This window comes from Arachis stenosperma, chromosome 4 (genome assembly GCF_014773155.1).
Source record: "Arachis stenosperma cultivar V10309 chromosome 4, arast.V10309.gnm1.PFL2, whole genome shotgun sequence".
NCBI lineage: Eukaryota > Viridiplantae > Streptophyta > Magnoliopsida > Fabales > Fabaceae > Arachis > Arachis stenosperma.
Window position 1 is genome coordinate 3,407,514 of NC_080380.1, and position 22,786 is coordinate 3,430,299.

Here is a 22,786-nt window from a genome sequence, read left to right on the forward strand (position 1 = left end):
TTCTTTGCTACAAGTCCTGGACAACAGCTACCTTTGGATTTATTAAACTACTTTGGATTTATTAAACTACTCTTCCATCTTAATCAATGACAACAATAAAGAAGTTTTGTGACCCACAAATTCAGCCCAACAAAATACATAAATTTAATTACAATTTTAGTCTTTATTATATTATTGCTTATCTTTTTTTATCTTATCTTTAGTTGTTCTTATCTTATTTTTATTTGCTTTTATCTTTTATAAGACAATACTTTATATATATTTAGTTTACCCTCATAGTTTATAATACTACAATACAATTCAACCAATCAACAATCAATAAAAGTTCCTTTTCTTTGCTTTCCCTGTTCTTTCACAATTTTATCTGGATTAAAAAAGAACTACTTACCAAACACAAATGATTTCTTCAAAAAGCCAAATCTCCTGTTTGTATTCTCACAGCTAAAAACTACCTATCTAGATAATAAATCAAAACTACACCAAATACACCATACAATATAAAATGTAAAATTTGGTTACTATATAACATCCAAAAGAAAACTCTCAGCAAAAATTTATGGAGACTACCTTCCCACAATCATTGAACTGTAAACAAATGTCAAAAGAGTATTTAACTTTAGGTCATAATGACACTAGGGCAAAAAAGACACTAATAACAGATATCAAAGACTGAAGGATGGGAACTTGAAGGTTTGAGCTTGCTCCAAAAGAACCCATAGGTGCAATTGCTGCTGTAGATGATGAACTCCGTCCGGCACCGCCTGACGAGTTGGAACTGATAACCAAAGTATCAAATGCTCAAATCAGATTTTGGAAATGTAAACATAAAATAGAAGTCTAATTCATAATAAACGCATTCTTCAAATTCTCACCTTCCTGCATATACACAAGATCCATAACCTGAAAGAAAGTGGGAATTGATTAATAGCCCAAAACTCTTACCACATTAGAATGAAATTTGAGCTTCAAAAAATCAGAACATATCTACAAAAAATACTTGGGTGCTTATTAAACAAGAGTTTAATTTTGATGGACTGACATTGTAAAGCGTTTTAAGCAGTCACGCAATTACATCGGTTCTTTTGGATGACCATTCACGCGGTCAATGTAAAAGGCAGTTAAAGATAGTTATTTTTTCTGATGTGGCGCTACGTAATTGGATGCATGTGTAAAACTACTTTACACACAGTGCATCAAAATTAAATTCATTAAACAATACACTGACAAAGTCAGAACCAATAAGATAATGAGATTGGAAGTTAAAATAGAAAATAAGAAGCTGCAAAGACTTACTAGGATCCTCAGAAGTAACCATAGCTGTCCCATCAAAATCACAAGTTCCCCCAGCATTATGCATTTTCTGATAATAATCATTGTAAGCATAAGAGGCATGGCTTTTCAAGTTATTGGGGAGATAGCATGGCCGCCCTGCTTGAATCGCTGCGCAATTAGCTTGGCCTTGTCCACAAGCCCAGTTCAGACCAGCTTGCAGTTTATCAGTGTCTGCACCATCTTTGGCAACACAGAAAACTGCTGAAGAATTTCCAGTATTCTGAACAGAACCACTAAAACTCAAAGGATAAACAGTACTTCCATTAGTATAAAAAACACCCCAATTCTTCTCCGATGTCGGTCCATTCCTCTTGTCTTCATTAAACAGTTCATATATGTAAGTGTTAATGGCTATCTTTGGCTGACTAGGGGGACCTGAATCATTGAGAACTCGCCGAATCAAATTAGTATTGTAAATCTCAGCATTCTCTGAGGTAGCATCCGGTTCATCTGCTCCACCAAAACTAGGCCAACCAGTCTCTGTGACAATAATGGGAATATCATCGAAATTGAAGGCACCTATTGAATAATAAGTAGCATCCACCATGGCATCAAACATACTATTATAATGGAAAAGTGTATTTGGATCAACAATTTGTTTCACTGAAGGAAGTGACCGGAAAAGAGCATATTCAATAGGAAAAATACCATCCCCTTTAGTGTATCCATAATAAGGGTAGGCATTTAACATGTAAGAGGAATTTGTGTTCCTTAGAAACTGAAGGAGTTGATAGATTGTAGAGTTCCATGAAGAGTTAAATGCAGCTGTAGAAGGTGGGAATGGCCGAGGGATAATATCCATGGATTGGGGAGTCGAAACTTTGACACGAAAGTTAAGGTTTGCAGCAATAAGAGCTTTGTGAAGATAATTCATGGCAGGAACAAGAACAGGAGCAATCTTTGGAATCATGGTAAGAACCTGACTGCCAACTGCTATTGCTGTGATATTAGTAGATGGCATGTAAGCAGCTACATTCTTGTTAACCCAGGCCGCTGCGACCGATGGAGATCTACCAATCCTAAGTAACTCCTCATTGGTGACACCAACAATCACTTCAATACCTGTGTTTGAAAGGGCTTGTAGCATGTGTGCATTGGCGTCGTATAGTCGCACATGGCCAATTTGATGCGCTTTCAGAATGGCTACTACATTTGCAGCAGATGGAAGATCAGAAACATCAGTGCCAATGTTTACCCCCACAAATGCACCTACATTGTTCAATAATGTCATCCAAAATCAATTGCAAAATTTACAAGGCAAATATATTGCCAACTCGTTAAGCAAAATTGCAAGAGCCTCAACATTGAAGTCCTTGCTTTATCAAATTAAGCATATAAATCATTTAGATCATTCTCCTAAGTACTTGGTGCACAAAATTTCAAACACACAAGCATATAAATCATTTAGATGAAGCTTAGAATTAAAAAAGGGAATAAATAAATTACCTAATGCACCGCTTAACATGGCGACAAGCAGCAATAAAACAGATTCGAGCCATTTTTTAAGCTTCATCCCATCCAGTATTACTGTAGTCAGCAAGATCAGCCCAATCTTGCAGACAAGCAAATCATAAACTGTTAGCAACTCTGTAGTCAAATTGAAATCAAAATATTTAGCTAAATAACCAACATAAACAGAGAAAAGTAAACATCTTTAAACAACCAAAGAAGAATTATATAACTATGGATGATAATATACAAAACCGAAATAAAAAAGAAAGCAAATAAAACTGGATTCAAATTCGTATACACATGATTTATTGGTTACCCACAGTATCCCTCAACCCGACAGGCTAAGAACTAATCCGTCACGGATCTGAGCTCCATTAAGGGTTTATCGCTGAGTTGCTGCATGCACAAGGCGGGATTCGAACTCCCGGCACTTGTTTAAGCGAACAAATGAGCTGACCACTCGATCAACCTAAGTTGGTGCGCATACACATAATTTGGAAGAAAAATTGTTGTACACTCCATTGAAGAACGAGCTTTTTACCAGAAGGATTGCATATGATCTACTAAGTATGCAATATAACTCTGTGTGACGAACTAATAATGTATAACCATTCAGATTAACCAAAAACCTCAACAAATTCTTTGCCTCTTAAAACATACAAAAAAGTGAAAAGCCTTTTTTCCCCTCCTTTTTTTCTCTCTTCGTTTGTTGTTCATCTTCCACTTTTGGTTCAAACAGTGATTTGACAGTAAAAACCATGTTGAAGCATCAAACATACTGAAAATTTCCATCCATTGAACCATAATCCAGAATTCTATATTAAAAAAGAGACATGCAATTATGATTTGTGAATTAACCCTCAAACAGTGTTTCACCTAGTTTGGCCTCCTAACAACATAATATGAAATAAGCATAGAAATAAATAAGAAAGGAAAATAGATAATAAGAGAAGATGCATGCTCAATGAAACTGATCTAACCTTAGCTGCTAAGAACCCGAAGTAGAAGTAGAAGTAGAAGCATCAAATTTGTGACTGTTTGTAACAATTCAATGAATGTGCAAATTGTTAGTAGCTTCTCTCTCTGTTTTGCTTTGTGGTACTTCTTGTTCTTCTGTTCACACCTCACTAGTTCCCTCCACTTGTTGGCACAAATATTTTATTTTGTTAATTCTTAAAGTATTTGAGAGCTAAGAAACTTTTCTTCCCATATTTTTTTTATTTATTTTTATAATAAAGACATGCCTTTTCGATTTTCCCTCCAGTGCAAACCAAAAGTCGTTCATTTTCTACTTTGGTTCAATCACAAATCAAAAAGTGCACAATGCACAAAATATCTAAAAAGAGAAGAATATAAGATGATACCGAATTTATTATTTTTAACCATTAGTTATCAATATTTATAAGCTATTATGCACGGATACTGATACGAACACGGGATACGATATAATATGAGACACGCAAATTCTAAAATCTTATAAGATACGAGGACACACATATATATAAAATATAAAGTATTTTTTAGATAAATCATGATGATATTTTGATATTTTATTGATATTAAAATATAAATTAATTTTTTTAATTATTTTTAATGTCTTATTTTAATTATATTAAGTATTTAAAATATTTTTGTTTTAATAAATAATAATATATACTATATCTAAATTTATTTAAAGGATATATATATATATATATATATATATATATATATATATATATATATATATATACTTTTTATTAAGACACGGTTAGACACAGCAGGTACACATGTCGGACGAGTGTCGGTGAGTATCGTGTTCGAAATGTGTCCGACATGTGGACACGACAACTCAACGAAATATCCGTACTTTATAATTTACAAGTATAGAATCAAATATGTTATTATATTATTAAATTAAAAAATTAAAATTAATAATTAAATAATAATAATAAATAATAAATTTTGATAACTAGCCAAAAGAAAGACGAATGATGCATTAGTTTGTAGATTTTGATCATTAAGATTACTTACCTTAGCACTGTTTTAGAATTTGGATTACAATTTACAAACTTACAATAACTATTAGGGTAACTAACTATTAACTATAACAACAAATTTCATTTATAATTTATATTAATAATAACTTGAATTTATTTATAAAAATAAAGAATGAGTAGTCGTAACTGATCCTAGAGTACGCATTAAATGGATTTAAATATTAGATAATGTTATTGTTAGAAATTTAATTTAAAAGTCATGTTATATATAAGATAATTGGTTATATTATGCGTAAAAAATTATTAATCATTTTATTTTTTAATTTAAATGAAATATGTGTAGGAAAAGATGATTAAAACTGCATATAGGATTGTTAATTAAAACCATTATAGTATTAAACTTTACAGATTCTCTTTCTATGTTTTAGCTTCAAATCTTAAAACTAGAAAATTCCAACTTTATCAATGACATGACCAGCACCGTGTTTTTAAAAAGTCACGCATAAATTACATAAAAGCCTGTTCAACTTTCTATTCATTTTTTTTTATATATGAAAAACACGGTCTTGTTAGAATTTTTTTAGAATAAAGTACTAAGATTGATAACGAAAGATTATTACGATATTAACAAATTTGACTATGAACAATCTAAAACAAATTTGTACTCCTAAAAAATAAATTTTATTTGACAAAACTAACCAAATTTTAAAAAATTATTCAAAAATTCCGAACTACTGTTTTTAAATTAAAAAATAGAGGGAAAAAAAAAGGGACATACAGACTTATTAAACCCGCCTTTAATTTTTTCTATTCTTTTCATTTGATTGATTACTCACTCTTGTTGACCTTGTTCCCAACCATCCCAGATATCTTCTCTAATGAGATTCACAAATTTTTCAATTGAACTTTTCTCCTCAACATGGTCACCTTCAACCCCAACATCACTGGCTACTTCATCAACACAAATATCTTCTTTACTGTTACTAGATATCTCACTTCTGGTGCTATGTCAATAAAATGTAAATTTTTTAAAGAAGGGACATCTGTAAATATTTAATTTATTTTATTTAATTTAAAATATCCCTAAATGTTGGCTCTGCAAGTGCCCAGTTAACAATCGTAGCCATCAATCAGAGTCTCGCGGTTTTACAAAGATCGAGATTTTGATTACGGTATAACTTTTGACTATTCGAAGAACATCATAGGTGTCGCCACAAGAAATGGTATGTCTTCTAATCATCTCCTTGATATTAGGAAATGTGACGACACATTTCGAAAACAATGAATGCATAAACGAAAACAAACACCATCTAAAATAAAACTACATCAAAAATACAACCACATACCCAAGTCAGTATCCAACTTCTACTAGATGGAAAATAAGTAACAAGATCCCAATCAATATCCAACTTGAAAAAGTAAACTGATCTTAAAATGTTTTATTCCATAAACAACAAACTAGTAGTAGTTGCAGAGAAACAAATAATCTACTTAACACATTTTCAAACAAAATCCAAAATCCAACACGAGTTACTTGACGTTCTCACTGGCTGGGGACCTGCACGCTGCCAGTTCCCTAACATCACGGTCTGGGGTTGGACTTCTGCTATGGGTTGGTCCCTTTGCCGGACTCTGACTACGGCTCCTTGAGCCACCGTTATAGGGTGGAGAACGCGAGGATGACCTCTCTCTACTATGATGTGAATATGATCTTTCTCGACTGTACCTTCTACCTTCAGGCGAGGGAGATCTGTGAAATAGGCAATGCTATGTTAAAAATTTAACATGTCTTACCAATCAGTTACTAATTACCATGCATAAAAGCTGGTCAGTGCAACAAAAGTACAAAACCAACAGAAAGAGAAATCAAAATTCCCCAAATCCCAACAAAATTACGAGAACTAAATCATATTAATATTGTAGTTCATGCATAAATCCCACAAAAATATTGCACAAGTTGCTTTGAACTAAAATACAACCAGATAAATCGGCTATATATTATGCAAAACCCATCCAAATTAAAGTAAATATGAAACAAATCATGTTTATGAACAAAGTTAATGCACAAACCCTACACAACTACCCCACAACAGATTGCTTTGGACAAAACTACAGCCAAAAACACACCTGCTCTATATCTGTCTATTGTAATATAATCCTATTAAAATTAATATGAACCAAACCAAGAAAGGTTGGTTAAAAAACACCACATGAAGTAAAACTAAAAATATATGATTGGTTCCAGGCCACATACCTTGAATATTCCCTTCTTTTAGGAGGAGGGGAATAATAGTCACGACTATGGGAACGAGATCTATGACGTGGTGGTGGGGATCGAGAGTAGCGGGGTGATCGAGAATAACGAGGAGGAGACCTTCTTCGATCATATCGGCCCCTATGTAAGTATTAACATTTAAATTAGACAATCAGAATTCCAACTGACCTCTTTGCTGCAATGAGCAAGAAGTCTGCAGAACAATTGAAAGCTAAACTTTTAATATTTATATTTAGTAATAATAAGGACAAGGAATCATAAGGATAGAAGTACACAATTCAAATATAATAATGATGACGACAACAACGCTTTGACCTATTGGGTAGACTTGGCAATAATTCCATGATACCAATTGCGAAGAATATGATAAACTGGTAACTGTCTACAATCAAACTGTTAAAAATATATGTAAAATGTAAATCTAAACCTAGAATCTAAAACCAAATAAAGTTAAATTAATATTAGAACTGGAAAACTTTTAGGTATTTTTGGTTCAACTATTTGGAAAGCATCAACAATAACTGTAATACTTTACAAGCAAAATATTCAAGCTGAACAATATAGAGGATTTATAAACTCATGGAATATTATCATATACACCAGCATTTTGACTTCTGAGCAACATAACTAACAAGATGAGACGAGGCGGCATACCTTCTCTCCCTTGTTCTCATCTCACTTGGCTTCTTTCTATTCTCCTCGGCAAAGACAACAGTCAATTCCCGACCAAGTAGAACTTGACCATCCATATGATATTTGGCATCTGCCGCATCAGCAGGATCCACATACTGGACAAAACCAAAACCACGGGGTTCTCTACAAAAACAGAAGGATGGAAAACACAAGAAAATCCCAGATATGCCGTCACTGCTGAGAGTATGCTCAATCAAATATGAAACCGATATGAGAAATTTGTGTACACGGCAGAAGTTTACTAATACAAATGTTGCCGAAATATCCCCCAATAACATGGAAGGACAGGATAATAAAGCAAGCACTAGGCTGCTGACCTTTGTGTCAGTTTTAAGATCACTTGAAAATCTTCAAGACTTGGAACCTCTTCTCATAATGTAATCAAACTCACAAGTTGCTTGAAATCTTCACTACCAATAACATCTTCAAAAGAACTCTTAATTACTTGATTGATGTCTTCAAAACTCTAAATCACTGCTAAACCCCAAGAAAACTTATGCCGGCTTGCTATTACAATTGTAGTAGTTCTCAAAGAAAACAAAAAGTAAAAAATGAAAATAAAAAATCCCCACGGCAAAAAACAAGAACACTTGGAGAGTTCACAAATCAGAAATTCTCTCATGAATTTTAAAATTTGATAAATGATGGAATAAAGAGAGATATTTGGGTATAATTTAGTCATTTTTACTACTATTATATTATTATATTATATAATGAGAATGAAAGCACAGAAACTAAAAATGACTTAGGAGACAATATTCAGACTCGTGGTTTTAAAAACAAAGTCCCAAAGATATAATTTTTTCATAAAAAGAAAAATATAAAATAAAATAAAATAAAAGCTCACCCAGTGTAATAATCCTTGGGCAAGTAAATGTCCTTAAGGGCACCAAACTGACCAAAAGGTCTGCGAAGGTCCTCAGGCCTGCAACAATGGAAAATATTACGTACATACACACACCTTACCCAAATCAAACAAAAAAAATATATAATAAAAAGTATTGGTTGAAGCCATGACATAGTGGTTGTCTCCTACATGTCTAAATGGAGTTCGAAATACCTTGCATTCAACTCACGAACTCTTTGGTTAATAGTTTCCATTATATATTTTTGTCTTATGTTCTCCCGTTATACCATTCCGTAAAATGCAAAGTTCAGAATTTTTTAAAGTTGACTGAATGATTTTATATGTCATGTCCATTCGATGGTCAATAACACAGTACATAAAGTAAAATTTATCTGCACAATACTTAGATATATGGCAGCATAATATATGATACTAACTTCGGCAAGTAGCCTAGCAGGTCAAACTAATTCCTAAGGTATTTTAACATCACTTGGAAACACCAAGGAACTCCATAGCAAAGGACCTTAGGCGCCATGAACACTTTCCATAGTTAACTTCAATCGAAACACTGTTTAAGACAACTACTTCCCTAATCATAACTCCTAGTCTCAAATTCTCAATAGCTTCGATACATGAACAATAATAATAAGGAGGAGGAGGAAAGAAAGAGTTTGTACCTACAATCATGGCGAAGGTTACGAACAAGAAGGCTGGTAGGGAGATCTCTAGAGCGGCCAGAGTAGCGGCCTCTTGGGCTCGGACTCCTTCCTCTTCGGCTGTAACCCCTTGCCGGCGGTGGTGACGGGCTGTAACTCCTTCCTCTCATCTCTGCCATTGCCACCATTAACTGTCTTAGATCTAGCTACATGGATATATTAGAAAGAATAGAAAGAAAGAGAGTTACCTTGCAGAATAGCAGCAGAGCGGTGAAAAGTGAAGAAAATAGGGTTAGGTTTAGGGTTTGAATAGGGGAAGGGAAGACGCCGCCGACTGATGTTCAACGCTTTCGTGTTTTTCTTTGCGATTTAGGGTTTGAGAAAGATGAGTAGGAAATACAGAAATAGTACGAGGAAAAGGAAAGTAAACTACCTAATAGAAGATTGTTCTATACTCCGGGAGGAACAGACTCTGCTCCTCCAAGATGCTTGCTTACCTTTCGATCATCATGTGCATAAGATAAAATATGATTCAACCATTGAATAATAATAAAACAAAAGATTCTACAGTTCAACCATATAACTAATTTTGTTGTTGATAAAAATACAGTTAAATTTTGTTATCAATAAAAATACTCAACATTAAATATATATTTTTAAAAAATATTTTAGAGATTAGAAAGAAATATTTTTATATTTAAAATTTAGTAATTTTTTATTAAATATATATTTTTTGTAATTTTTTTATCAACAATCAATAATATTTTTGAAAAATAAAATAAAAATATAGAGATTAAAAAAATATTATTTCAGCAGAAATTTCAAATCATAATCTAGATTCAGAATACTATTAAGCAGTTAAGGCTTTAATGATGCATGAATCCTATGAAGTTGCAAACAAAAATTCATTTTGAATGCAAAATGGTGTTTGCATCTGACACTTTCCTAAAAAATTCGTAGAGTTTATCATTATCGATCAAAATAGATATCTAGTTTGTAGACGTCGAGATGCTGGTCATAACTTTGAGGTTTTAGGTATTCATTTTAATAATTGGTATGTTGTACCACATAATAAATTTTTATTGATGAAATATGGTGCTCATATAAATGTTAAATGGTGCAATCAGTCAAGATTGATAAAGTATCTTTTTAATTATGTTAAAAAGGGAAGTGATTTGATCACGGCTTCTTTTTATTCAAGTTCAACGCTTTCCAATTCTAATTCAATTATAGATGAAGTGAAAATGTGTTATGATTGTTGATATATCTCTCCCTATGAATCTGTTTAGAGAATATTTGCATTTAATATTCACTATAAAAAATTCTCAGTTGAACGGTTAAGTTTTCATTTACCCGATGAACAACTAATTATCTTTGAAAATCAAGACAATTTACAAAGAACAGTTGAGAAAACAATAATTAAAAAATCAATATTCATAGCTTGGTTTCAAGCAAACGTAGAATATGAGGCAGCTAGACAATTAACTTATAACAATTTTTTCAACTGAATTTGTTTGGAAACACAGCTTTAGAATATGGGAGCCTAGGAAAAGAAATATTGTTATTGGTATATTATTTTTTGTCTCTTTATCATCGAGTGAATTATACTATTTAAAAATGTTACTCAATATTGTTAAAAGGGCCAAGAAGTTATAAATAACTTTGGTCTTTCAATGATGTTATTTACCCGACATTTAGAGATGCATGTTGTTGGGAATAAGGAGTATGACCACAATCCAATCAATCATGTGTCAAATAATTTGTTATTGTTATTATATTAAAATGTTAATATAATAAGATTATTGATTAAATTTAGAAATTTATCATTATGATAATGATCATAATATTGAGAGATAAATCTTTTATAATTTAATCTAAATTATTCTTAGTCATAGGATTATTAAAAAGGACGTTAATAATTCGGAAAGATCAATATATATAATGGTCTTCATTGGGTGAAGATTAATAGATTTCATTTATTAAATTATATATATAGATGGTGCATATAGATATATGACCATTGAAATGACTCACTCTGAGAATTCCTAATGGTTATAATTACCGCATATTTGTCAATAGGATATTCTCAAGATAAATATAGTAATAGAGTTTCCTTTGACCTGCGACTATCATAGTAATTAACAATGTATTTATTATACTTTGATTCCGAACACCTAATACCCTAGGATGCTAGTTGAATGGATATTTGGTATGATTTAAATACTTGTAGAATTAATGATTAGTCAATAATGAATCCGTCAACTCTTGGTAAAAAGTTTGAGCTCTATGATTATAATGGTTGAGATGAATAAAACCTTGGCTAAGGGGATTGAATGAATGAATATATGAGTTTTTTAAGTCATTCACAGTTCATTATAATAATGGTAACAATTTAGAGTTTGACAATTAAACCATACTCTAAGGGTTAACCAAGAGCTGGAAAGATGGAAGGAATTATACTTTGTTCTTCTAAAGTTCTTAGTAAAAATATATTACTTCATACTATCGGGTCGTTGAGCAGTGTTGCTAGACGCCAACCTTGATTAGTAAATTTAGTATGACTAATTTACTACACGCTTAGTATTGAACCACTTATGGGGTCACACACTAACGAGTGTTCTAATATTTGGTGTAGAATTATTTAATTATTATTTTAATTTGATCAAATAAATAATTATATTAATTCAGATGAAATATTATTATATTTTTTGCTAGCACGAAGAATATAATAATAATATGATAATTGAGAATTTAAATGAGATTTGAGAATAATTAGTTATTCTATTTCTAAATTTGAATTCTAAATTTGGATGAGATCCTAACTAATTCTGTTTCAAATTGAGTTATGATATGATTCATAAATTTGAAGGATTCACATTTAGAATTTTAAGATATGATTAAAATTTAAATTGAGATTCAAATTTAAATTTTAAGAGGTTGACAGCAAAAGTTGGTCTCGGTGTGGATACGCATAGCGTTTTCGTATCATCGAAGGAAAAAGTGATTTTTAGTAAAGTGTTTAAAAGTATTTAGATCTAATCTATATATTATTTCTAGAATAAAATTTAAGCACAAAATAGATCTTTAGGATTACCTTCTTTTCTTCTGCTGCGTATTATAAATTCATGGTAATCCTTCACATGTTATGCGTGACTTACTTAATAATGATCAAGAATACATTGATGCTATTAAAGAAGCAAGTCACAGGGGTTCTGGATATTATTTGAGAAAGTTGTTCGCAACTTTTTTGTGGTCAAATTCAATGACTCTACTTGAAGTATTTTGGTAAAAGTGTTGGACTTTACTATCAGATGGAATACTATATAATCATATAACTATGTTCAATTTATCAAGTTTAAACTTATTCATTAACATTTATATTTATTTTGCTGTAAGTTTTTTCATCAAACGTCTACAAGATACCATTTATTATCTTCATATTTATATCAAGGTTGTTGAAATTTTTGTGATAATGTACAAATAATTGTCTTAAGGTATTTTTATTATTCTAATAAGCATTTTCAATTATAATTGTAGATTTGGTTTTATCAGATGATGGATTATCAAGGATTATTCAAATAGAGATTAAACAAATACTTAACAGCAACAAAATACTTTGAGAATATGCAACAATGCCTTTTTCCAACATGGATAATATTCAAAGTATGAGACATGGCTCTTTGCAAAATAAATTAATATTGGATGAACTCCGCTATGATCGAGTTATGTTGGCTGAGCAACATAAGCAATCTTTGCGTACATTGGTATCAGCCGGACCTATGTCGGACGGCGACTGGTGACTGTGACAACACGGTACCAGCGAAAGAAGAAAGGAAGAGAAGGAGGTCACACCGTGTATAGAGAGAGGGAGATCAGTTTAGTGTTTGTATAACTAAAACTAAATAGCTCTTTCAGGTTCATCCAATCTTTCAAGGCCAATGGTGGATTTGGTTGCTGATGTCAACTCATCAAACCTGTCATAGTCCTTGGTTGTTGTAGTGGTTTGTTTATACAAGCTGCAAAACCAGTGGAATCCTAGTGAGATCTACAACATTGAAATGGTGCTATAGGATGAGTAGGTTTATATATATTCATGCAATTAACCTTGCTTATTTTGTGTTTTGTATGCTTGAATCTAATGGTTGTTATGTTTCAACAAGGAAAAGAATGATGGTGGACAAATAGAGAAGAAGAAGACGAAGATAGTGAAGTGCTAATGCAATTAGGTTAAAAAGAGGGACATGTGACCAATTTGGGTTAAAAGAGTTTTAAATTTCACTCGTGAGTTCATCTAACCGTTACACTCTATAGTGAGGTACGTAAATTAGCTGCAATGTCAGTAGTGGTGGTAATAAAATTGGCTGGAAATAAAATAAGAGACTAACTAAGTACATTTTTTTAATTTTAGGGACAAAGTTAGTATATTTTATGAATCTAAGAGATCATTTTAGAATTTAATTCGTTTTTATAAGGGAAGTAAATTTTTATAATTAATTGTTAATGAATTATAGCTCAAATGACATAGTCTTTCCATATTCAATTAAGAAGTTGCGGGTTTGAGTCTCCTATATTTGATAAAAAAAAATCTTTATAATTAATTGAATTTTTTTAAAAAAATCTTTAAAATAATACAAAATAATAATGATAAAAATAATTGAATATAATCTAATTTTAAAAAAATATTAATTTACTCGATAAAAAATATAACAAAAAAAATATAGCATAAAAATTCGTCGTTATCATTTTAGAACAAACCATTTAAAAACTATATAATTAATCCGGTTTAATTAAGTTAAGTTTTTCCTTTTCATCCCTGGCCACACATACCTGCATTGTTGGAACTTGGAACCACAATTAAGTTGAAGCTACACTACGCAGTACGTGGTGCGTGGTTGAGCACACATACACACGACCAGTGAGAAGCCATGAATAAGAACTCGAATCTCTTCTGTTACTAATACTACTAACACCATGGCATTGCTATCTTCCTTCACCACCGTCACTCTCCCACGCACCCAAACACCATTGTTTTACCGGAAATACCCTTCTCCCAAACTCAAACTCCCTCATCTCTTTCAATCAAATAGGATCGTTGCATTTTCTGCCTCTAAATTGAATGACCAAATTGCTTCCAAGTCAACCAACCAAATTCCAGATCTCCAGCATGAGCCTCAAACCCGGTAACTAACTATTTCTATCCTTTCTACAGTGCGCATGAGAAAATTTTCGCTATCTATTCTTCTTGTTATTATTTTACCATCATCCAGGGACCTTGAGAATAATTTCCGCATCGTTCAGTGATTAATTCAACAGTATAGGAATTCAACTCTTTTTTATTTGAGTATAGTTTGTGTACCATGAGATTCATGTTACTTTCTGAAAAATAAATTAATTAGTAATTGAGTAAATCACTAAAAATATAGCTGAAAGATTCAGAAATCAGGGCCAAAAACAATAGTATGACAAAAGAAATGACAATAAAACACGGTTTTCTTTTTTTCATCTATGCTACTTGTTAACAAAATATCAGCCATCATATCATTCACCCGAAAAAAATACATGTTGAAATACAAAATAAGCATTGAGTTAAACAAACAAATACATGGTAATGATTTGGGAGCTGATTTTTTGTATGCACGTGGCATTTTTTGTTTTTTCACAAGTGACGTCTAATTTTTTGCGAGAACATTTAGATAATTATTTAAAAATTGCATGATAAAGAACCCGGGCAAAATTGGATCTTTAGACCTTTTTCCAGTTTTCTTTTTAAAAAACTCATGGTCAACAATGTAGAAATAAAATTGCTGAATAAATTTTGCTTGACTTAAAATCACGCAGAAATTTAAAGATTGATACATTCAAAAAATTGTGATTCACCTTCAAGAACCTTTTTGAAAGTAAATTTCTCGTATTTGGATATTTTTGTAAAACTAATACTATCTTTCCATGGTTTTTTTTTGTCGTTTTCATCTTTTAGTGTTATTTTTGTTTATGCCTAAATCTTTCTAATGCATTTATGTTAGTAGGATATTTAACTAGTGGATAGTCTTGGTTATATTACGCGTAGTTAGATGATAATAATAGTGGATCAAACTTTCTAACTTGAGGACTGAGGTAGAATAGAGGAAGAAGGACCAGGAAAAGAACTGGTTGTCGGAATAGTAAAGGCAGTGGAGGAATAGAGAAGAATAGTGTGATTAAGAAAGTAGTCAAAGACAGCAACATAGTGGATTTTCCTGCAATTGTGGAACGGAAATTGCTATCAAGGAATGTTGGAGCAGCAATAGAGAAGAGGTGAATGAGACGAGCTTTGGGATGAACTGCCGTCTCTCAGACAATGAAGCAGTGGTGATCCAGGATATGCTAGTTGATAAGCTCGAGAAGAAGAATAGTGGAGGTAATAAAAAAACGATCAGCAGTGGGAACAGAGAAGGAACTACCTTGAGAGGACACAAGATATAGGCAGGAAATTTTTTGTAAGGGATTCCAACATGGAAGAAACAGAGGGGCTACTCTTCTTGAGTAATATTTGATGATGGACTTTGTGTTGCATGATTATAGGAGAAGCTGATGTGACTATAAATGCATACATTGGTGTAGTATTTGAATCTTGGCAGGGGTTCATGATTTATGGACATTAAAGGAGCTTAAAGACCAAACTTGTGCTTTGTTTGTGGAATAGTTATTGCAGCAGTTACGTACTTCTTAAGTAGTGGAGCAAGTGCAGAAGGTATTGTTACTTATAGGGGTAGAGCAAGTGTAGTTGGTTTTTATCAATTATCGGGGTAACATTATGTCATTATGGTGTGGTCTGATGTAATTGAGGATGGGCTATTTGTTCTCTTTGTTGCTGTATTGTGCTTTAACTCTATCATTATAGGAGTATTCCTTTTGTTTGCTGGATACATCTAATAATTATCATTTTTTTTTCTCCTCTGAGTGGTGTGAAGTTAAATATTTTTGGTCTAAGGTTAAGTGCTAACATGTCTTTTCTTTTCCTTGGCTTGTAGCACGTGGAACTGGAGGGGTTACTCTATCCGGTATCAGTGTGCTGGGAACGATGGCCCTGCACTGGTTTTAGTGCACGGTTTTGGAGCAAACAGGTCTACATTGTTCAAATTTTGCTTCTCATTATCAAATATGCCCCTAGGTACCTTGAAGATTAATTGTACAAATTGCTACTATTGAATTGCTCTATGCAAAAATGTTTCAATGTTTTACTTGGTTGTGCTTTCAGGTTTAGGACTCACATGTTTTGTGTCTAAACTCTAAAATGCCATTTAGATATCTACATATTTGTATAGAAGCAAAGATATTTCCTCACCATTTTTGTTATATTTTTCTTTCTTTTTCTTTTTTGGAAGTGTTTCTTTTTAGTTGTGTTTGGAAACAGTGGGGACAGAGAAAAAGATACATAAAAATTTGTCTTGGTATCTTGTTTGGTCGTAGTGTGGTCCATTGTCCCCATTTTTTGGAGTTACAAAAAATACTAGAATATTTTGTCTTAAGACACTCCAGTTCTGTTTCCATTTCCATCTCTCATTCCAAATGACATACACACACAGATAGTTTGTGTTTCTATCCCTATATTTCTCATCTCTCAAACCAAACATTTGATTGGATAACTAAATGCTCACTTTACTCCCTGAAATGATAAATTTAACATTTCATTGGGTAACTAAATGCACACTTTACTCCCTGAAATGATAAATTTTGGTTATGACATCTCGCCTGTCAAACCAAGCATTCCATTGGGTAACTAAGTGCTCACTTTACTTCCTGAAATGATATATGTTGCTTATAACACTAGTGGCTTTAAGAATTGAGTTTTTAGGACCCAAATAGGGACTAGTTTGATTATCAAGAATACAATATTAGAGACTAATTTGGTTTACATATGTCAGGGACTTAAAAGTGAATTTCCTAACTTCATGGGCTATTATGATCTTGGCTTACAATTTCAGGACCTAAATGTGAGTTTACTCCTTTTCACCACAATTTTCAATAGAGAGAGTCTATCTTTTTTCTGCTTTTGCTAACTAGTGCTGTAAGGAAGCAAGACCCTTGTAAAAGCAAAACCTAAGGCTTCCATTCTTGCTTTCTTAATTAATGTTCTTCGCAAACTTTGTCAATTTTATTTGGAAACAAGATCCTTGTAAAAGAAAGGGGTATCCAATTAGTGTGCAACAATAATTTTCCCTTCTCTTGGAAAAATGGATGCATGCTCTAACATTGCAAAATAGGAAAGTATATGCATATGATATCACATGTTATTTATCTAATTTTAATTTTTTGTGCATTTTATTATCTTCCTTTGTTTTGACTATGCCGCAAAGTAACTGAACTGAGCATGGATATCGTTGCAGTAACCATTGGAGGAAGAATATACCAGTTCTTGCAAAATCCCACCGGGTATACGCTATAGATCTTATTGGATATGGATATTCAGACAAACCGAATCCTCGCCAAATTGGAGATGATTCATTTTACACTTTTGACACATGGGCTGCCCAGTTAAATGATTTTTGTCTTGATGTCGTTAAAGATAAAGCATTCTTTGTATGCAATTCTATTGGAGGTGAATTTTTCAGAAGCGCCTTGATAATTATTCATTGCTGGGATTATTTTCATTTAGTTATTTCTAATTACTGTTATAAGCTGAGCTGTTGATTATTTCGATATGCTAGATTTACACTATTACTAACTATTTTTTGTTTATTTGTATTTTTTTTGCTGCAGGAGTTGTTGGTCTTCAGGCAGCTGTAGTTGCACCACAGATGTGCAGGGGCATTATTGTTCTCAATGTATCACTGCGTATGCTTCATATAAAAAAGCAGCCATGGTATGCAAAACCTTTCATCAGATCATTCCAGAGATTGCTCAGGTACAACTGAAACAGAAGTATCTTTATGTTGATGTTGCAGATTTCAAGCCTTGACCAGATTATTACTATCATAATGTTATATTTTATAGGGATACAGCTGTAGGAAAATTCTTCTTTAAAGCTGTCGCGACAAAAGAATCTGTAAGGAACATTCTTTGTCAGGTACTCCTCTAGCTTAGTACTCAACTTTGTATATTCAAAAACTTGTGCTTCAAGGAATGTTGGGTTGACAAACTGTGACAAACCCCAACAGCCAAGAAGTTCAGGGGCAGCATAGAGAAATTACTCCTTTTAAATACATATAGGAGGAGAGGAATAAAAAGTAACTAGTTGAGTAACAAAGGCAACGTGAATTCAGGGAGTTAGTTACAAGAGAGAGAGATATAAATAGGAAGTGAGAAGCATTTATTTCAGGTAGAAAGAGACTAAAGTGAGAATTGTGGAGAGAATTGGCCTCTCGAATGCCAAACGTCATTTCTGTTACACTCGTACACACAGTCAATATACTCATTCACTGGTTTGGGACTATCACACACTTCTTCTATTCTTGTTATTCTTAATTTTTCATACTACTGCTTCTCTATACTATCTCTATCCTAATCCTATTCTACCTTCTGTGATATCTGAGAACCTTACACAAACTGAATAAAATGCCTGAGAATGAGACTTTAATGGACTTTCAGATAAACAAGCCTTATGGTTTAGGATTAGATGTATGACCCCTTATTTGGTGTAAAGCTTGTGAGTTTTTGTTTGAAGATTTCCCCTTGCAGACAAGATAAGAGATTGGAAATCTCTTCATTGATATTCTTTTTCTTCCGATTTTTTTTTTTTTATTATGGTCTCTTGTTAGGAGGATCTTTATTGTCCCTTTTTCTTCTATGTTTCTTCTCTCCCTCTTAATGGTATACTATTTATCAAAAACAAGAAAAGATTATTAGAATAAATCTGTATGAATCTGTTGTAAGCAATCAAATCCAAGGCATAGCCGCTTTGTTCATTGACACATGATGATGCTTTCCCCCAAAACTAATTATTGTTTTATGAATTGCTCTCTGCAGTGCTATCATGACACCTCCATGGTGACTGACGAGCTAGTGGAGATCATACTCAATCCAGGATTGGAACCTGGAGCCGCGGAGGTCTTTCTCGAGTTCATTTGTTACTCAGGTGGCCCTCTTCCTGAAGAGCTACTACCCCAAGTAACGGTAAGCTTCCTTATTCCCATAAATGAGGAAGTCGGAACAAAGCCAAATGAATGTAAGGTTGACAAGATAAACTGAGTCTAGAAAACTTTCTTCTCAGTGCCCGGTATTGATAGCATGGGGTGACAAGGATCCTTGGGAACCAATTGAGCTTGGAAGAAACTACGGAAAATTTGATTCTGTAGAAGACTTTGTTGTCCTCCCAAATGTTGGACATTGCCCCCAGGTTCCCTCTCTCTCTCTCTCTCTCTTGTGTGTGTGTCATCCCCTTGCTTTCTATATAGACATAGTCACACAGGAGTATCGAGAAGCTTATAACTGATGAGGAGTATTGTCTTTCTTCATCATGTTTTCTAAATCCAGTGTCAGCTTTAAGTTGACTTGGGAAATATAAATCGGAAATTCTTCTAAGCTAATACCATGGTGCCGTGATAGTGACGAAGAAAAAAATGTGGACATATTCATGCTCCCTCTTAAATTTACGTTATTAACTTGTGATGCTAACTGAAAGAGCCAAAGGTTTCTCTGCTACCATCTATGTTCTGCCTTCTAGATGTGTAGTTATTTGCTACGTTTGTAAAGAAAATATCTACAAGTGCGGTTGCTGTTTTTCTAATTGATGCAATTACAAAATGTGATTGTCATGAGTTCTCAAATCCAATGATGTTATCACTCTTTTTGAAAATTCTTGTCTTTTTTTCTTATGCCTCTGGAATAACCAAACGGTGAAATAAATAACCTTTTGGTTCGGAAGAAGGTTAAAATCAAATGTTGAATCCTGAAGATGTTTGAGGGTATGGGATGCCCTTCTTTTAGATATATTTAGATATCCATTACTTTTGTTTCTTTGCCATAACTAATTTCAAGTACTTGGACAATTCATATTATGCTTTGCTAATAAATTTCATATCATGGAACTTTATATCTTTTTTTATCTTCAATGTTTTTTTTTTCAATTTTTAGAAATTATTAACTGTATTTTTTGATAATCATTTAACATTAATATTTTTTCTTGATTATATTTTATAGTATAAACATTTATTTTGCATTTGAAATTTTGGATGGGATTTAAATATTGAAAGCCTCCACCTGAAAGCTGGAAAGTGACCAATTGAAGATCTTTCAGTTCACACGGAGGCTGAAAGGGAGAGGGTTTATCCCTTAGAATCTTTCGAAGGAAGAGAAAAATATGCGTATTCTTGTTCTTTTCTCATCTAGTTTCGAACAGTCCTTTGTTTCATCCATTATTTTGCCTCTGGTCTACATATCTGTCTACAAGATATGTAGCATACATCAGTAAACTGGACTATCCATCATTTTCCCTATCATCAATTCTTAATTTAGTAGTCACCAATGACTCGTCGTCAATGACCCCTTAGCTTTACCAGTGAACAATTGAACACTTGTTGGTGCTAGCAAGAATTTTAGTCTATTGGAAGATATCTGATAATGTTGTTATAACTTCTAGGTATGTTGATTCAGTGTAAAAATCGAGTAGAAATTTCATGGATGAATTCAATGTATAAAACAGGCTCCTTTACGAATCACTTGTCCTGGAATTTCAAAGGTCTGATTTATAATCTGAAATGATAAGATTAAGATTATGATTATGAAAGATTCTCACTTTCTGATGAAGTAATCTGAATAGTCTTGTCTCTTTATTAATTTTTTTTTCTTCACTTTATGAAGGATGAAGCCCCTCATCTTGTGAATCCACTTGTTGAGTCATTTGTGGCGTGCCATGCTAAATCTTACGTTGAGCAGCCCAGCAGTTAGTTAAACCAGGTTGTTGATGCCGTTTGTTTTCATGGGAATTGTGTTCATTTTCATCCATCTGATTCCATTAAGATCATATTTGATTTATTGTTAAATATAAGTATGACGTCCTTGTATATATGGTATTCAGTATTTGAATATTACAAGTTGTTCATAAATGTGAGAAAAATTATACCACGTAAATGCAATCCATGGTGGTAATTGTCATCAGAGCATCCTCTGTTTGCATGTAATTATATCTCAATTGACAAAATCCATTCATCTTTGTATTGTAATAATAAACTTATTAAGATTCACTATCTGCTACTGAACGCATAGTTATTAAGATTTACCAGCAGTGACTAGTAAGATTCATTAAGAAGTGATGACATAAGAAAAGAAAATTTGGGGGAGAGAGAGGGAGCAGATATAGTGTGAGGTTTAGATTTGGATTATCTAAATTTTGAATTTTATTTTAGAGAGTAAAGTGTGATTTTTTATCATTTATTTCATAGATCATTCAAGGGTGAGAGATCATAAGTCGTGAGGTTTAGCCTATTCAAACTTATATTTCATAAGTCGACCAAGTAAAATATAAACAGTAAATTCATCAAAAAAAAAAAAGAAGTCATAAGTATTATAGATAACGAAATACATGGACAATTTTGTTTTGTTTCACACTATACATCGACGGAAAGATATATATGTCCACCGTTTGCTATTTAGAAAATCTAATTAGTACTTTTCTTTTTCTTCAAAAGTTAATTGGTTAAAAGTTAAAATTCTCAAAAATTTATTTGTTACAGTATTATAATATTTTTTTATAACAATTTAATACTGATAAATTTTGTAATATATAAATATATTATTTTAATAAAAAAATTGTATAAATAATTAAAATACACAAATTTTTATTTTCATCCAAAAAAGTGTTTCATAAAAAAATCTTAAGAATCGAAATACTTGTTTTGTTTATTATTTTTTTATTCCTATTATATTTTTTAATCAATCATATCATTCTTTTATTAAATAACATAATCATACATTACAAAATTTATCAAAATGTTAAATTATTACAAAATAAATTATATGATTTAAACTAAACTTAAAAATATTTATAAAAGTATTTTTATTTAAACAAAATGTAAAAAAGTAAAAGAAATTAATGCATTAAAAGATATTAAAAATTTTAAATTTATAAAAAAAATGTAAAAAAACTAGTGCGTAGATTAATTTGGTTCACAACATTTAGTTTGGACAGTTACAACGAGTTATTTAGTGCAAAATGAAGGACTAATGTTGTCCACTTACAATAATTAAATGGCAAATGACACGTAAACAAATAATATAACACGTGGCACATGCTAACATGTAGACAAATAGTATTGTTACCCGTGACATAATTATCTACGCCAACATGCCGTGTATTGCTACTCGATCTATCATCATATTATTATATATGATTAAATCATATTATGACACATGTCACTAACGATCCACACTATCAAATCACATTAGCACACTGTTAATAAAAAGTGGATCAGAAAACATATTGCATTTTTGCTGATATCAGAGATGTAATTAGTAAAAGAGTAAAGTATCATTTCTACCCATGAAAGTTGAAAACGCTGACAAATCTATCCATGAGAGAAGGAAAGTACCAAATGTAACCATCAACCGTGACATCCATGGGACGAAACTAACCAAG

At 32.3% G+C, this 22,786-nt stretch overlaps 3 protein-coding genes across 5 annotated transcripts; 1 reads left to right on the plus strand and 2 right to left on the minus strand.

Annotated features, from left to right (window-relative positions):
• Window positions 1-496: 496 nt before the first annotated feature.
• Window positions 497-3,948, minus strand: LOC130973433 (glucan endo-1,3-beta-glucosidase 4-like). Of its 2 annotated transcripts, none has more exons than XM_057897937.1 (5): window positions 3,765-3,948; window positions 2,779-2,884; window positions 1,294-2,541; window positions 873-900; window positions 497-775 (listed from the first exon to the last, which is right to left on the minus strand). In XM_057897937.1, the coding sequence occupies exons 2-5, from the start codon at window positions 2,843-2,845 to the stop codon at window positions 622-624; spliced, it is 1,497 nt and encodes a 498-aa protein (XP_057753920.1). In that variant the 5' UTR covers window positions 2,846-2,884; window positions 3,765-3,948; the 3' UTR covers window positions 497-621. The 2 variants fall into 2 exon arrangements, with proteins under 2 accessions (XP_057753920.1, XP_057753922.1); XM_057897939.1 differs by having other exon boundaries at window positions 2,779-2,919; window positions 3,765-3,933.
• A 2,105-nt stretch (window positions 3,949-6,053) lies between these two features.
• On the minus strand, window positions 6,054-9,730 carry LOC130976655 (serine/arginine-rich SC35-like splicing factor SCL33). The gene is made up of 6 exons (XM_057901569.1): window positions 9,483-9,730; window positions 9,256-9,406; window positions 8,579-8,656; window positions 7,693-7,854; window positions 7,018-7,158; window positions 6,054-6,513 (listed from the first exon to the last, which is right to left on the minus strand). The coding sequence occupies exons 2-6, from the start codon at window positions 9,402-9,404 to the stop codon at window positions 6,294-6,296; spliced, it is 750 nt and encodes a 249-aa protein (XP_057757552.1). The 5' UTR covers window positions 9,405-9,406; window positions 9,483-9,730; the 3' UTR covers window positions 6,054-6,293.
• Window positions 9,731-14,077: 4,347 nt separating this feature from the next.
• LOC130973615 (pheophytinase, chloroplastic-like) lies at window positions 14,078-21,311 on the plus strand. Of its 2 annotated transcripts, XR_009084201.1 has the most exons (9): window positions 14,078-14,414; window positions 16,245-16,337; window positions 17,601-17,812; window positions 17,974-18,118; window positions 18,208-18,280; window positions 19,180-19,326; window positions 19,424-19,549; window positions 20,792-20,890; window positions 21,013-21,311. XR_009084201.1 is itself a non-coding variant. In XM_057898236.1 (8 exons), exons 1-8 carry the CDS (start codon window positions 14,206-14,208, stop codon window positions 21,097-21,099), a joined length of 1,092 nt encoding a protein of 363 aa, XP_057754219.1. In that variant the 5' UTR covers window positions 14,078-14,205; the 3' UTR covers window positions 21,100-21,311. The 2 variants fall into 2 exon arrangements, 1 of the variants encoding a protein (XP_057754219.1); XM_057898236.1 differs by lacking the exon at window positions 20,792-20,890.
• The last annotated feature ends 1,475 nt before the right edge of the window (window positions 21,312-22,786 follow it).